We start from the raw sequence: 16729 nt of genomic DNA, 5'->3' as shown, positions 1-16729 counted from the left end.
TAATAACCACTGTGACTATTTTCCATGGTTTGTCTACTCCTGGTTCTTGCCCAGGTTTCCACCTCTTCTCAAGATAATTCCTCATTTTCTCCCCACACCTGTGCCAGTTTCCTTCATTGAGAATAGCAATTTGTTGGTTTTCTCCTAAATGCTTATTATAGATTGCTACCTTTCAAAATATTTTGTTTATATACTGTATTTCCAGAGATAGAGCGTCGCATGCAGGTCCTCCAGATTAATTGCTGAATGTATGAATGAGTGAAAGGGAGACATAAGAATATCAGAATAATTCATGAAATATCAAAGACATATATATGAGGCTATTTAATGAAAGCTAAGTAAGAGTTATAACTATTTAAAAATATACTGAATTGTGGTAAGCATTTCATGTTGTACATAAGTCAAATCATCATGCTGTAACCTTAAACTTATATAGTGCTGTATGTCGATTATATCCCAATAAAACTGGAAGAAAAAAATTTAAAAGAAATAAAAAATGAAGATACATTCAAGTTATAAGTGGAAGCTACAGAGTTTGTGATTTAGAAATAATTAATATTTGGATGATAGAAACTTTGGTGTCCATTCTTCTCAAAATTTATAGAAGCATAGGTGATAACTACATCCCCAAAAGATATAGGGGTTTTTCTGTGAGGTGAACAGAAGTTGGAGATATTTAACATATTAAGTGAATTCTCAAGTTTAATATCCTTTATTCGAATGCTGGGAGTTTTGAGACTATTGATAATAGAGGCAAATGTTTTAGTTATTGACTTTAGCTCAGTGGGGGATTACATGAACTCATTAAGACAGATATATGCCAAGTTCAAGGCCTTTTTGCTTTGTAAGAATCTAAAAGTCTGTTTTTTCCTGAATATACAAACATTACCATAGTAGTTTGAAAAAAATGAACAATTCAGGCTTTTAGTATTGGCTCGATTGATGCATGAGTGCATGGGTATTGAGTTATAATCTTCATGTCATACATTAATATTAATTATTCTATTACCATTGGATTATATATATAATATATATTTATACATATAATTAAATAATTATATATGTATAATCGTTGCATACATAGAGAATACGTTAATACTATGAAATATTGGCATATAATGTTTTGACTAAAGCAACATTTCAGAGGAGAAAATCTAGGTCTTCTATGTAATTGAAAATTAAAGTCTATTTTTAACATTAAATAAACTCATTTCTTGTTTGCATGGCTGTTGTGTGGGAAGTAGACTGTAGACAATAAGAATTGAAGTATGTTGATAAGGAGTAAAATGATGCAAAGTCTAGGCTAAAGTAGGCGGTAGCTTGGAATGATATCTACCGTCAAGTACTATTGACAACTTGGATGCAGAGACAAGAAAGAAAAACAAATCTAGGTTTTTAGTTTGAGTAACCAAGTGACTGGTAGTGTCATTTGCTCAGGTGGAAAGGCGTGAGGGTGGAGGAGATTTGGGGGTTGGTAGGAGACAACATCAGTCTGGGCATGTTACATTTCAGGGCACGTTGTGTATTTATGTGGTTCTACTAAGTAAGTAATTCAATATGTAAGTTTGGTTGGCCAAGGAGATTTTATATAAATGTAGGTGTCATCAAAAATATAGAAGTGAGTTAAGCTATAGGACTCTGTAAGTTGCAAGGAAAAGTGTTTTTACAAAGAAGAGAAGGGAATCTGTGGGAAAGGTTTTGGGGGAGTGCGAGTAGTTAAAGATCACAAAGGGGAGGGTAAACCAGCCGAGGTGACTGAAGGGGGCAGAGAGTGAGGTAGGAGAACAACAGGGAATATGTGGTTTTAATAAAGGCAGAAGGAGAATGTGTGTTCAGGAGTTGTCAGTGGTCAATTGTGGTAAATTTAAATGAGATAGTAAGAAAAGAAAAGAAAAGTGAACAATGGATTTGACAATGTGGAGGCCAACGATGAACTTGACACAAATGGAAGAAATTTGTTTTTTAAAATAGAAAACACACATGTTTTTGATTCAAATAAAGCTATAGAGATGGAAAAGGATCCAAATCCCAGGAGAAACATTCTTGAGGTCAGCAGATAGGATGGATAGCTCAAGTAGAATGGTTTGATTTTGATTTGAATAAAGACACTTAGCTACAGTAAAAGGATGGTAAGTAGAGGGTATGGGGAAACTCAAGATTTATTTTTCCTCTCATATCTCATGTAGCACAGATACTGGAGGTGAGGGTGAGTATATTTTGTACTGCCTTTGCCATTTTCAAACTATTTAATTTTCTTTTCCCTTTCAAACTGTCAACTCTTTTGTAGAATGCATCACCATACTTTACTCAAAATTTTTCATGTTGCTATCAACCATCAAATATATAGTAATCACACTGATTTGTTGAGGATTTTAGTACGCAGATTATTTTATTTCTCCCCACCGTCACTTTTGGCTTCTCACTTTCTTGGTCGTCTTGACTTTACTGATCTGTTTCTCTGCCTCAGTTTTGTCATAGATTCTTATGAACATACCCTTGGCTTGCTAACTCTCATAGATACACTACTGTTGAAAATCGACTTCAGGTATCTCATTCTCTGTCTGCTACTTCCCACTCCAGCAATTCTGCATCCTGGTAAAGTCCTACCACCAATTGGTGCTACCAGAATCTTCTCGATGTCAATCTGCCTTCCCTTATTTCCTCAGTTCTCTCTTACAAACCTTAGAGACCGTGGACCTTCATTATCATCACTCACATGTTGGTACCCTTATCCTCCTAACCCTCCTCTCCTCTCATTGTCCATGACTGGTTAAACCCAACCCTCTCCTTTTTATGCATCTTCAAATACATAGATGAGAACAAAGCAAGACAGACAAACGGGATGACTGGTTTTACATTAAGTCAATGTACATAAATCTCAAAGGGGCAATCCACGATGCTCAGCTATTCCATTATATTCTCCCTAGTATATGCATTTTTGTCTCTTCTAAAAAAAGGAATTCTCTCTCCTCCTCAAACCACCTTCTCCTCTCTGTCTTAGCTGACAACCTTGTCTCCTATGCCATCAAGAAAACAGAAGCCATCAAAAATAACTTTGTAATATTCTCAAATACCTGTTGTTGCACAAAGACAATAATATTTGTTGATCTGTGGTCAGTTTTTTTGTAACATTTTCCTATGCCTTCTCTTTCCTTTTTAAGTTTCTTGCATCTTGTTATATAGCAGACTAGTAGTAGATGATTCTATTTAATAATAGTAGTTGAACTACTATGGAAACAGAGAATACTTTCTGAAATTGGGTGTGTGTTTATGTGTTTGTTCATTTGTTCATTTGTGTAATTATTTGTTTTTAAATGAGAGTCCTTATTTCACCCACCTAGAAACACAAGGACATTTGAAGATAGTCATTAATGAGGGAAGGGAGAATTTTGTATATGAATCAAAAAATAGCATAATTGAACAAGAATACGAGTGGTAGTTATTTACTAATATTTAGATAGAGATATTTTGAGAAAAGCCTTTACATGCCAAAATATTTATGTAATTTGAGGCATTCTACTTTTTTTAAAAGTTTTATTTTATATTGGATTATAGTTGATTTACAATGTTGTGTTAGTTTCAGGTGTACAGCAAAGTGATTCAGTTATGCATATATCCATTCTTTTTCAGATTCTTTTCCTATATAGGTTATTACAGAATATTGAGTAGAGTTCCCTGTGCTATACAGTAGGTCCTTGTTGATTATATCATATATGTTAATCCCAAACTACTAATTTATCTCTCCCCCCACCTTTCCCCTTTGGTAACCATAAGTTTGTTTTCAAAGTCTGTGAGTCTGCTTCTGTTCTGTAAACAAGTTCATTCGTATCACTTTTTTAGATTCCACATATAAGTGATATCATATGATATGTCTTTTTCTGTCTGACTTACTTCACTTAGTATGATAATCTCTAGGTCCATCCATGTTGCTACAAATGGCATTATTTCATTCTTTTTAATGGCTGAGTAATATTTCATTGTATATATATACCACATCTTCTTTATCCATTCCTGTGTTGATGGACATTTAGGTTACTTCCATGTCTTGGCTATTGTAAATAGTGCTGCTATGCACATTGGGGTGCATGTATCTTTTCGAATTATGGCTTTCTCTGGATATATGCCCAGGAGTGGAATTGTTGGACCATATGATGGTTCTATATTTAGTTTTTTAAGGAGCCTTAATACTGTTCTCCATAGTGGTTGTACCAATTTACATTCCCACCAACAGTGTAGGAGGGTTCCCTTTTCTCCACACTGAGGGGTTCTGCTTTGAAACATGTCTGTGGAACCCTGGTCAAGGCCCCCGAGTGAGCAATATAAAAACAGAAAGGTTAAGACCAACCTGGTGTTATTAAGACAAAAGATGTTTCTAAGTATATGTGAATGGGTCAGATGTCTACATATGTTTCATTTTAGAGGGACCTCTAATCGTGACCAGGGCTTCTAAATCTGATGTGAATGTTTTTTTGTTTTTGTTTTTGTTTTTGTTTTGATGTGAATGTTTTTTAGGAGCCACAGTTTGGATTTATAACGGCATATTCAAATCCACTGTGAAGATAATTATACTATTGTCTTTATTTTGTACTGTTGGACAGAAAAGCAGAGATTACTAACAAGCAGGTTATGAATCAACTGGAACATTGGTGAAGTTTTAAACTAGACATATTTTATGTTAGTATGACAGATCATGGAGTCAGCAGAATTTGGTGATTGGCTGTGCAATTAATGAAATAAATTCAGCAAATTATAATCAAACAAATATTGAAGTGTTTGTTTTTTTAAATATTCAATTAGGTATTCAATTGACAGAAACACAGACTTGGAGAGATACTTCAATATTGATGCCAACAGTGGAGTTATTACAACCGCCAAATCTCTGGATCGAGAGACAAATGCTGTTCATAATATCACAGTCCTTGCAATGGAGAGCCGTAAGTTGTAAGGTTTAACATTAAATTAGGATGGAGGACATTGAGAGTGGAGAATGGGTTGACATGAGTTTACAGTTTCGACTTGAATTTTACTAGGTGTTTGTTTGAATTCAGCAAAATTTTGAAATTTTCTAATTTCAAGCTGCGAAATATTTATATTCTCTAACTTTATTTGCTAATACTTACAGAGTTAGTGAAAAGAGGTTACCGTAAAATAATGCGCCCGAGTTACCCTCAGACGGTTTCTGCTTGTTTTGTGGTCATACTTTATGTGCTGCATTTATGCTGACATGGGGTTGGTCCAGTAGTTTACAAAAAAATAGTAAATTGATCTCTAACCAAGACACCCAGATTTCAACATTCTCATATTGAACTAATTTTGGTCCGTGATAAGAAAAACATTGAGAGAACAATGCATAATTATATTGTGTGCATGTTATATACATATGTAATAGGTACATAATATATACACGTATTCATACAAAAATCGGCTCTAGCATCAAAGAATATTGAAATTCCTGGCTTATTTGTCACTGTGTGTGTGTGTATGACATTTGGATCAGAGTTTGCGTTGCTCCCTTTAAAGTCTACAGTGCTGTGGTTCTAGATTTTATTCAAGTCTTAGTCATTTCCTTATTAGATGGTGCTTTAGAGAGGCAAACATTTTTGGTTGATTCTAATCGTTTTAAATATGAGTTTCCTAAGTAAGATGGGGTTGGAGTAATAGCTTTACTCTGAGAACAAGCAGACTGTGGAGATATTGTGGGTTCAGTTCCAGGCACCACAGTAAAGTGAATACCACAATGAAGGAGTCACACAGATGTTTTGGTTTCTCAGTGCATGTGAAAGTTGTGTTTATACTATACTGTAATCGGTTAAGTATATAATAAATAGCATTATGTCTAAAAAAATCAATGTTTACACTTTATTTAAAAAATACTTTATTGCCAAAAAATGCTAACTGTCATGTGATCCTTCAGCAAGTTACAGTAGGAACATTAGGAACATCAAAGATCACTGATCACAGATCACCATAACACATGTAATAATAATAAAGTTTGAAATCTTATGAGAATTACCAAAATGTGACAGAGACACAAGGTGAGCAAGTGTTATTGGAGAAATGGGACCAATTGACTCGCTTGATGAAGGGTTGCCACAAACCTTCAATTTGTAAAACACACAATATCTGCAAAGTGCATTCAGGTGAAGTGCAATAGAACGAGGTGTGCCTGTAAATGAAAAAAACGTTTTCCCGTTTATTAGAGAATCCATCTCAAATAGGAAGAGGCTACGTGGCCATCACTATACTTGACATCAATGACAACGCCCCTGAATTTGCCATGGACTATGAGACCACCGTTTGTGAAAACGCCCAGCCAGGCCAGGTGAGAGTCTCCAGAATACCACGCTCCTCGTTCGTGATTTCTTTAAAGATGCCCGGCGGCGGTTGCCTTTGAAATTCTGCCAGCTTTAAGATAAAATATAATCAGCGTGTTTCAGCAAAACTAACGCTTTGATGTGTAGCATCAACTAATATTAAAGGAACTTTCAAATTCCGTTTAATTGGGATGATGAAAATTCCTCTGGAAGAAAAGGTAAACGTTGTAAAAGCCGTGCTAAACGGTTAAGGGCTTAGGCTTTTTTAAGGAGAAATATAGCATGTTAAGCTCGATTGGGCCGCTTCCCACATTACACGGCGGGGCTGAAGTACCTTGAAGTTGTACGAATTAAGTGTAGTGTAATCTCCTTGTGGTTTGGTCTACTCATCTATATTGTCAGTGTCCTGTGATGTTTACTGACATGGTATAATCAGTTGGTACAGCTTATTTCTGAGGTTCACAAAAGTAAATTCAAATATGAATTCTGAAAAGGACATGATTTGATTTTCGGAGCCCTTTTTAGATTGGGTTCATATTAGTACACCTGACACCGCCGCCTCCCCGCTCTCCTCACACAGCTCATTCAGGAAGATGGTGTTTATCATCCGTGTGAAGTTGCTCTGTCCTGCCTCACAAAACAGCTGAGCACACCAACATGCTTTCAAGTTTTGCATTCTCTGTTCCTAGGTTATCCAGAAAATCAGTGCTGTCGATAAAGATGAGCCATCCAATGGACACCAGTTTCATTTCAGCTTAACAACGGATGCAACGAATAACCACAACTTCTCACTGAAGGATAACAAAGGTAAGGTGTAATTTCTTTCGTCAGAGGAGGCAACAGGTAGAAGCTTTCTAAGCAAGTACTTTTTCTCACTCAGGAATGCTGATGATGTAATTTTTTTTTTTTCTTCATACCAGCAAGGACATTAATTAAAGGGCAGTGAGCCCCTTAAGTAATTTTTATCTATGGATTTGCTGTCATGAAGAAGAAACTGCTACTTAAATCATTTTAGGCCTAAGTCCAAAGAAGGGGGGAAGCCAGATCTCTCTCTGTCTTCTAGACATTTGCTTCCTTACGTGTATACCAGGCTCTTAATCCAGAGTATCTAATCACTTGAGGACCAGCTAAATGGCTTAACAAGGATTATACTACCTAGGCATAACCTGAGAGGTTAGGAAAATAATTGGACTTAACACATTACAACCTAAATCAACTTTGACTTAATATTTCAATGCCAACATCAGTTATTGTTTTATTTTTAACATAAAAATAAAAGTAATCCATGCAAATAACAAATATACTCTTTATGCAAAGAAATATAAAATTAAAAAAGAACAAAGAATTCCCTATCATCCCGAATCCCATTTCTCTGCTTCAAAGATAAACACTCTTAATCAGTTTTATAAATGTCATTATAGAAACATTTTTACAAATACCTATAGGTAGATTCTGGTTTTGCTCAATTATATAAACATATATATATATACTTCTAGACATAGAGACAGTATATAGACAATTGTAAAAACTTTCAAAGGAAGCATGAGAACTTGCTGTCTATTGTCTAATTTTGAATACTCTTCTTTCTCTCTCTCTCTCTCTCTCTCTATAAAGAGAAAGGAGTATACCCCAACAATCTAGGAATTGTAATTCTTCCAGTCTGAATGTGTTACTCAGCTTTCAGAAAAACAAAACGTAGAAATAAATTTGTTAAGTCTGGCTTATCTAAAAATACTTGCTTTCAGAAGATGGACATTATAAGTGCTTTTGCCTGAAGCCACCACTTATTTTACTGCAGGAAATTCAACTTTGGCCTCAGAAATTCAATCTGAAAATAATACATGTTTCTGATCCCGCTCTCTGCTAAATGAGGATACTGTCTTTTCCCCGTAGTAACATAAAAGGAAGCACATTCTCTATGTGGGTAATCCCAAACTCTCTGACTTAATCATAGTTGGAAAGGACAGTTCTCAGCATTTTGCATTCATCCAGCACAGATGCAGAGAGGGGAGTTTATGATTTTCCCAAGAAGGGTCTGAACATTTCCCCCATTTGTCATCATCCAGTACCACGATTGTAGGACAGCACAGGCACTAAAATGGCTGGATTTCCAGGACATTGACACAGCCACACAACTGAAAGATTTCCCCAAGGGCAAGCCCAGAGCTCCCTCGTCTGTGGGAATCTTGGAGGAAAACATAAGGAATAGGAAGAAAGAACGTCAGTTCATCCGTTGACTTCCATTTTAGGAAGCACATACAGAACATGATGAATTTTATGATCTCTTTTGTGAACATTATGTTCCTCAACATGTGAACATTGCTGTAAATTTAAAAATCACATACATCAGATATTGGTCATTTTATCATGTGCTCCTCAACGTGTCGTGTGTGTGTGTATGTGTGATTTGATGTCAGGCATGTTAGGTTACAAATCAATAACTCTGAAAAAACTTTGTGTATCAAATCATAAATATGTATAACATCTGAATGGTTGGAAGGCAAACACTAGGGGTGTGTGTGTCAAGGGTACAGAAACATACTCAAGACAATATGCTTCAACAACTCCATGTGTAGTTTTTTAATGAACACTCTTGAATTCATACATTTTAAAATAAAAGATTTGTTTACATGAAAACCTACCAGCTGGAATCTGAAAACCAAACTCTTTTCTTCCTACCACATTTATAATTCTAGTCTCATGTGTGCTTGCTGTTCTGTGCTGTTTGAGACAGAACAGATTTCAGCTTGCTCTTTCATTAGAGTATTGTTCATTCTTTCATGTCATTGGATAAAGCACACTGGGTAAAACTATGGTCCTGGTGTTCCTTCTTTTCCATTATATTTTCATTAATTGCTCTAAATTTTAAAATCACATAAATTCCATTATTAATTAATTAAGACAAGTTAACTGAACAAATTGTTAGCAGTTTAAAAAATCTATTTCTGATATAGAAATCACAGTTGTGTCATACAGACTTACTGATCACCGTTAAAAGTTTCATAATTACCATAATAGGTTAGATGAAACAGAATATTGAATATATTATAAATTAAACACAAATGACCTATTTTATCACTGACAAAATGTTTATATACATGGTGTTTTGGTAACCCTATGTACCAGTACGGATTTTTTAAAATTACACAATAATTCCTCTTTTGAATATCTATGCATACTCATTTTAATTAAAACTAGAGTGGCTTATTTTACTTCTTTCTATTTTGGGCTTGGAACTTGTCCAAGAAAAGATGGATTGGAAATTTCACCTATGCTCTCTGATGATGATGCAAAAATACTTAACCTGTTAATTTTTATTATCTTCTCTATAAGCATATGGTTTGAAATGTTAAGATTAGTAAAAAGGTATATTATGTATAATTTTTACAAAGTTGCAGGTAATGTAATAAATGATGTATAAACATTTTCCCGTTCAGTTTTACTTTATAACTGTTTCTTTGGATATAACCATATAGCATGACCTAAATGTATTAAAATGTGTTCACATGAACCAATATTTGGAAATACGGCTCTCTGTCAAAAGAAGCTAAGGAGAGTGACTTAAGTCAGATAAAGTTTTTTTTTTTAATTAATTAATTAAATTTTTTAACATCTTCATTGGAGTATAATTGCTTTACAATGGTTTGTTAGCTTCTGTTGTATAACAAAGTGAATCAGCTATACATATACATATATCCACATATCTCCTCCCTCTTGCATCTCCCTCCCACCCTCCCTATCCCACCCCTCTAGGTGATCACAAAGCACCGAACTTATCTCCCTGTGCTATGCGGCTGCTTCCCACTAGCTATCTGTTTTACGTTTGGTAGTGTATATATGTCCATGCCACTCTCTCACTTCGTCCCAGCTTACCCTTCCCCCTCCCTGTGTCCTCAAGTCCATCTCTACGTCTGTGTCTTTATTCCTGTCCTGGCCCTAGGTTCTTCAGAACCATTTTTTTTTTTTAGACTCCATATATACGTATTAGCATATGGTATTTGTTTTTCTCTTTCTGACTTACTTCACTCTGTATGACAGTCTCTAGGTCCATCCATCTCACTACAAATAACTCAATTTAGTTTCTTTTTATGGCTGAGTAATATTCCATTGTATATATGTGCCACATCTTCTTTATCCATTCATCTGTCGATGGACACTTAGGTTACTTCCATGTCCTGGCTATTGTAAATAGTGCTGCAATGAACATTGTCATACATGACTCTTTTTGAATTATGGTTTTCTCAGGGTATATGCCCAGTAGTGGGATTGCTGGGTCATATGGTAGTTCTATTTTTATTTTTTAAGGAACCTCCATACTGTTCTCCATAGTGGCTGTATCAATTTACATTCCCACCAACAGTGCAAGAGGGCTCCCTTTTCTCCACACCCTCTCCAGCATTTATTGTTTGTAGAGTTTTTGATGATGGCCATTCTGACTGGTGTGAGGTGATACCTCACTGTAGTTTTGATTTGCATTTCTCTAATGATTAGTGATGTTGAGCATCCTTTCATGTGTTTGTTGGCAATCTGTATAACTTCTTTGGAGAAATGTCTGTTTAGGTCTTCTGCCCATTTTTGGATTGGGTTGTTTTTTTGATATTGAGCTGCATGAGCTGCTGGTATATGTTGGAGATTAATCCTTTGTCAGTTGCTTTGTTTGCAAATATTTTCTCCCATTCTGAGGGTTGTCTTTTCGTCTTGTTTATGGTTTCCTTTGCTGTGCCAAAGATTTTAAGTTTCATTAGGTCCCATTTGTTTATTTTTCTTTTTATTTCCATTTCTCTAGGAGGTGGGTCAAGAAGGATCTTGCTGTGATTTACGTCATACAGTGTTCTGCCTGTGTTTTCCTCTAAGAGTTTGATACTGTCTGGCCTTACATTTAGGTCCTTAAAGTTTGGTGGGACAGAGTCCATCGGAAATCTTGTGTTCCATGCATTTGCTTTCTTTACTCTAGACAACACAGCCTCAATTCTCACCAGGAGAAATGGCTTCCGGAGACAGGAGCAATCTGTTTATTATCTGCCAGTCTTCATCGTGGACAGTGGGTCACCGTCACTTAGCAGCACCAACACCCTCACCATCCGTGTCTGTGACTGTGATGCAGATGGGGTAGCCCAGACCTGCAACGCCGAGGCCTACGTCCTCCCTGCTGGCCTCAGCACGGGAGCCCTGATCGCAATACTGGCCTGTGTCCTGACGTTACTGGGTAGGTACTGTTTGCAGTGCTTGCTCTGTAAGAGCAGTCACAACACCATAGGTCAGAACTTCTTTCTTGTCCTCTTCATACCTTTTGAGAACATATACAGATACTCTAATCCATGGTATTTGGGTCACAGAGCAATCCATGATCATTGGCCACACTTTCCAGTGATAACTCAGAAAAATTATCAATTTCATTTTTTTAAAAACAGTGAAGCTAAATGGCTTATGTTTAAAATTGAATTTTTTCAAGATTTTAAAAACATTTACTATATCTCCCAGCTGTTTGCTTTAGAATTCTGGGAACTGTATTAGAGTAAAGAGAATTTTTTCTATGTTGCTTTGATAATATTGCTTATTTTAGAAATAATGGCCTTGGGTGGAATCTATGATATTTAATTCCTTAAGACATGAACATTCTTTATATTAGTCTCTATTCTTGCCTGTGTGTTTGAAATACATAATGAAAAAAAGACCAATGAATATGGGGGCTTAAAAAAAAAGAAATGATGGCTTTATATCCTACCTCTCTTAAGAAAAGATTTAAAGTGGGTTTTATAATTATTTGCGAATCTTAAAAGGTTTGAAATTTCAGCAGTGCAAAATTTCCCAAGAAGAATTTACATTTAATTGTACTTTTCCATGATTACTTTATTATGTGGTTAAGTTAGATTTATAACTCAGAATTGCAGTTTTATAAGAGATCATGCAGCATCCTTTTAAAAATTGGGAGGTATCCAACATGGGCATTGGGTAATGGGTTTATTCCTTTACATTCTGTGAGGGCAAAGTGTACCTTCCTACAGCAAGGACAATAAGCATTTAATTTTGCATCTGAGCCTGTACTCTGTGTTTTCTTGGGGTTTAATATAATTTGTAAACTCATTTATATTTTTGTAAATGCAGAATTTAGCAATGGGAGTCAGAATTGTATAATGTTTAAAAACAAGATTTATGGAGTTCGATAAAACCTAGCTTTTATGACTGCCTCCAATATGTACTAGCTCTTCACCAGGGGAACATTACTTCTTCTAAGGCTAGCTTCTTAATCTCAAAGGGGAAAAGAATAGAACTAGACTCATAAGGTTGTTGTGAAAATTAAATGAGATAATTCATGTGCCAACCATCTAGTGAACATTCAATAAACTTTAAGCGTTATCAGTGAAGCAAGTTCTCAACCTATTAACCAAGCTAAGATATACTCACTAATACACTGTGTAAATGATCTCATAAAAATGGAAGTTATTATCTTCTATAACTTCAGCTAACCAAATAAATCTAGAAGGGAATAAACTTTTTTTTTTTCATATAGCTTCACATAGATCGCCAAAACTTTTAGAAATTCATTAGAAATGGCAAATAATTCCCAATTAAAGTCTAAGTAGAGTATAAGGGACTAAGTAAGTTTTGAAAAATATGGAACCATTGCAAAGTGCTTATTATTTCTCTGTCAGGTTTCAAAACATATTAATAAGAGGTAAGTTGTGTATTTATTTTATAGTAGCTGTATAACCTAGATGAGAAGATAAAGATTTTCCTTTGTGGTGTTTTTCTGTTTGTTTGTTTTTTAATTTTATTGGCATATAGTTGACTTACAATGTTGTGTTAGTTTCAGGTGTACAGCAAAGTGAATCTGTTTTTTATATATATAAAAGAATGGAGATATATATATATATTTTTTCATCTTTTGATTCTTTTCCCATAAAGGTTATTACAGAATATTGAGTTCCCTGTGCTGCTCTGATCTTTATGATTTGTTTCCTTCTACTAACTTTAGATTTTTTGTTCTCTAGTTGCTTTAGGTGTAAGGTTAGGTTTGAGATTTTTCTTGTTTCCTGAGGTAAGATTTTATTGCTATAAACTTCCCTCTTAGTACTGCTTTTGCTGTGTTCCATAAGTTTTAGATCGTCATGTTTTTGTTGTCATTTCTCTCTAGGTATTTTTTTTTATTTCCTGATTTCTTCAGTGATCCATTGGTTGTTTAGTAACATATTGTTTAGCCTCCACATGTTTGTGTTTTTTAGGGTTTTTTTTCCTGTAAATTTATAATCTCATAGCATTGTTGTTTGAAAAGATGCTTGATATGATTTCAGTTTTCTTAAATTTACTGAGGCTTGATTTGTGGCCCAAGATGTGGTCCATCTTGAGAAGAAAGTGTATTCTGCTGCTTTTTGATGGAATGTCCTATAAATATAAATTAGGTCCATCTGGTCTAATGTGTCATTTAAGGCCTGTGTTTCCTTACTGATTTTCTGTCTGAACGATCTGTCCATTGGTGTAAGTGGGGTATTAAAGTCCCCCACCATTATTGTGTTACTGTCGGTTTCCCCTTTTATGGCTGTCAGAATTTGCCTTGTATATTGAGGTGCTCCTATGTTGGGTGCATATATATTTACAATTGTTATATCTTCATCTAGGATTGATCCCTTGATCGTTATGTAGTGTCCTTCCTTGTCTCTTGTAACAGTCTTTAAAGTCTATTTTGTCTGAGTATTGCTACACCAGCTTTCTTTTGATTTCCATTTGCATGAAATGCCTTTTTCCATACCCTCATTTTCAGTATGTATGTGTTCCTAGATGTGAAGTGGGTCTCTTGTAGACAGCATATATACAGATGTTATTTTTCTATCCATTCAACCAGTCTGTCTTTTGGTTGGAATATGTAATCCATTTACATTTAAGGTAATTATTGATATGTATGTTCTTATTGCCATGTGTTAATTGTTTTGGAATTGTTTTTTTAGGTCTTTTTTCTTTTTCTTTTGTGATTTGATGACTATCTTTAGTGTTGTGTTTGGATTCCTTTTTTTGTGTGTGTATCATTTTTTTGGTTTGCAGTTCTTAAGAGGTTTTGATATAGCTATATATATATATATATATGTATGTGTGTTTGTGTGTATATATATAGAGAGAGAGGAGGTTTCAAGTTTCTGGTCTCTTAATTTCAAATGCATTTCCCATTTCCTGTATTTGCACTCTCCTCTTCTCATGGTTGCTGGTTTTGATATCATATTTGTGTGTAGATGATTTCCTACTTTTACTGTACGTTTGCCTTTAGTGGTGAGCTTTCCCATTTGTGATTTTCTTGTTTCTAGTTGTGGCCACATTTTTTTTTTCTTTCCTGCCTAGAGAAGTTCCTTTAGTGTTTGTTTGTTTGTTGTAAAGCTGGTTTGGTGGTGCTGAATTCTCTTAGCTTTTGCTAGTCTGTAAAAATTTTGATTTCTCTGTTGCATCTGAATGAGAGCCTTGCTGGGTATAGTATTCTTCATTGTAGGTTTTTCCCTTTCATGACTTTAAATATATCATGCCACTCCCTTCTGGCCTGCAGAGTTTCTGCTGAGAAATCAGCTGATAACCTTATAGGAGTCCTTTGTATGTTGCTTTTCCCTTGCTGCTTTTAATATTTTTTCTTTGTATTTAATTTTTGTCAATTTGATTAATGTGTGTCTTGGCATGTTACTCCTTGGGTTTATCCCATATGGGACTTTCTGTGCTTCCTGAACTTGAGTGTTTCCTTTCTCATATTAGGGAAGTTTTCAGCTATAATCTCTTCAAATATTTTCTCAGGCCCTTTCTCTTCTATGTCTGCGATCTCTATAATGTGAATGTTGGTGTGTTTAATGTTGTTTTAATGTTTTATGTGTTTGTGGTCTCCTTTTTGCAGGCTGCAGGTTTGTATAACTTGACTAGCTTATCACAGACAGTTTAGATTATACCTTACTTCAAAGGAGTAAGATAAAATTGTATTACCTAGAATTTAATCATACACAGCAGTTAACTTCTTTGATTTTTTTAAAGGGTGTCTCTCTAATGAAGCCTACTTCATTTTAGAAAATACTTTCATCTGTGACTTAGGCATTCCTTGCAATTTATATTTCTTGGTGATTCTAATTCATTTAAAATAATTACGTAGCTATTACTGAAAGTAAGTGAAATAGTTGTATTAGACTTCATTCTTGCATATGATATATATGAGTGTGTGTGCACCATACATATATTTCAGGGTAAAGTCATAGGTTTGGGGGATTTTAAGTATGACTACTCTTTTTGTTAAATTTGAGCATTTTCCTTATAGAGACGCTAGTTGAGGGCTGCCTCTTGCATTTCTAAAAATCAAATGTTTATGTTCCATAGTTTATTCGTTTTTTAGAAGTTTCTGCAAGTCTACAAGAACAAGTCAAAACAGAACCTATTGTACTGAAATACAGTTTGGAACCAGGTGCTTCTGTCTACAGTTTCCTTTTCCCAGTAAGGATTCTGCCTAGTAATCTGTATGTTCAAATGTTAGCATTTCAGTTCAGAAAGAGTCTCTTTGCACCTGATTTCTTAACTTTTTAGAGCAGATAACCAGGACCTTTTACTCTTTTGGTTCTGTCTCTTCTGTTATAGGCTCTGGGTTTTTACGACAGGTGCCAGAGCCAGTACTCAGGGGTGCAGATGGGATGCACAGCCTGGCATGAACCTGACTTCTGATGCACAAATGACTCATTTTTTACACCACCTCATTTCTAGACACTAGGTATCAGTGTTTGTAACTCATTCCTTTTCAGGGTTCCGAACAAATATTGTTAGAAAAAAACAAGGTGAAGAGGGGAGAAGAATTTGAGGATCAAGTTCCATTTAAGAGTGAAACTGGGGACACATCTGCACTTTAGACGCCTAAAAAAAGCATGCTTCACTACATGCCAAGTTTGTGTTCCACTGATGTGACAAATTAAAGCTACTTGTAACATAGAAGAGGGTGTACTGAAGGTTTCAGAATATTACTGGGAGGCATCACAGAAATCATTTCCAGCCCTTTGCAGAGGAGGAAAAGGAGGTACACTTTAGTGGCCGTTAAGTCATCAGATTCTAGGTCTCCTTTTCTCAATCACTGCTTTTGGATTAAAAGAAATACACCTTGAAAGTATTTTTTTAAAAGCTGTTCACATGTAGTTCTTTTTTTTCTCAAGATTTGAAATGAAATTGGATTTGTCACCTGTATTTGTATTCTTCTAACTTTATGGGTGAATTCTTTTCTGATTTCTCTCTCCTTCTCACTCTTGCTGTCATCCTAATTTATTTGCACCTGAATTCTCTCAGAGATGATCCAAAAATCAGAACATGAGGTTTCTTTTATTTACACTGAGTACACTTGAATGGGAGATGTTATTTTCATATTCAAAGTTCATGATAAAATTATCAAGCAGATGCCTCAATTATTTTTCATGTAGAAA

The 16729-nt window shown here is 35.2% G+C and overlaps 1 protein-coding gene across 3 annotated transcripts in view; it reads left to right on the top strand.

Moving 5' to 3' along the window:
- CDH7 (cadherin 7) overlaps positions 1 to 16729 on the top strand; it is a 123108-nt gene that overhangs the window by 95376 nt on the left and 11003 nt on the right. For all 3 annotated transcript variants that reach the window (XM_082415889.1, XM_082415890.1, XM_082415891.1), the window contains 4 exons: positions 4798 to 4934; positions 6201 to 6322; positions 7004 to 7121; positions 11269 to 11520. In XM_082415889.1, coding sequence (XP_082272015.1) covers positions 4798 to 4934; positions 6201 to 6322; positions 7004 to 7121; positions 11269 to 11520 — 629 coding nt within the window. The remainder of the gene's footprint in view (positions 1 to 4797; positions 4935 to 6200; positions 6323 to 7003; positions 7122 to 11268; positions 11521 to 16729) is intronic.

This window comes from Balaenoptera physalus, assembly GCF_965194825.1.
Source record: "Balaenoptera physalus genome assembly, chromosome: 12".
Taxonomy (NCBI): domain Eukaryota; kingdom Metazoa; phylum Chordata; class Mammalia; order Artiodactyla; family Balaenopteridae; genus Balaenoptera; species Balaenoptera physalus.
This window is presented reverse-complemented; position numbering and strand designations above follow the sequence as displayed.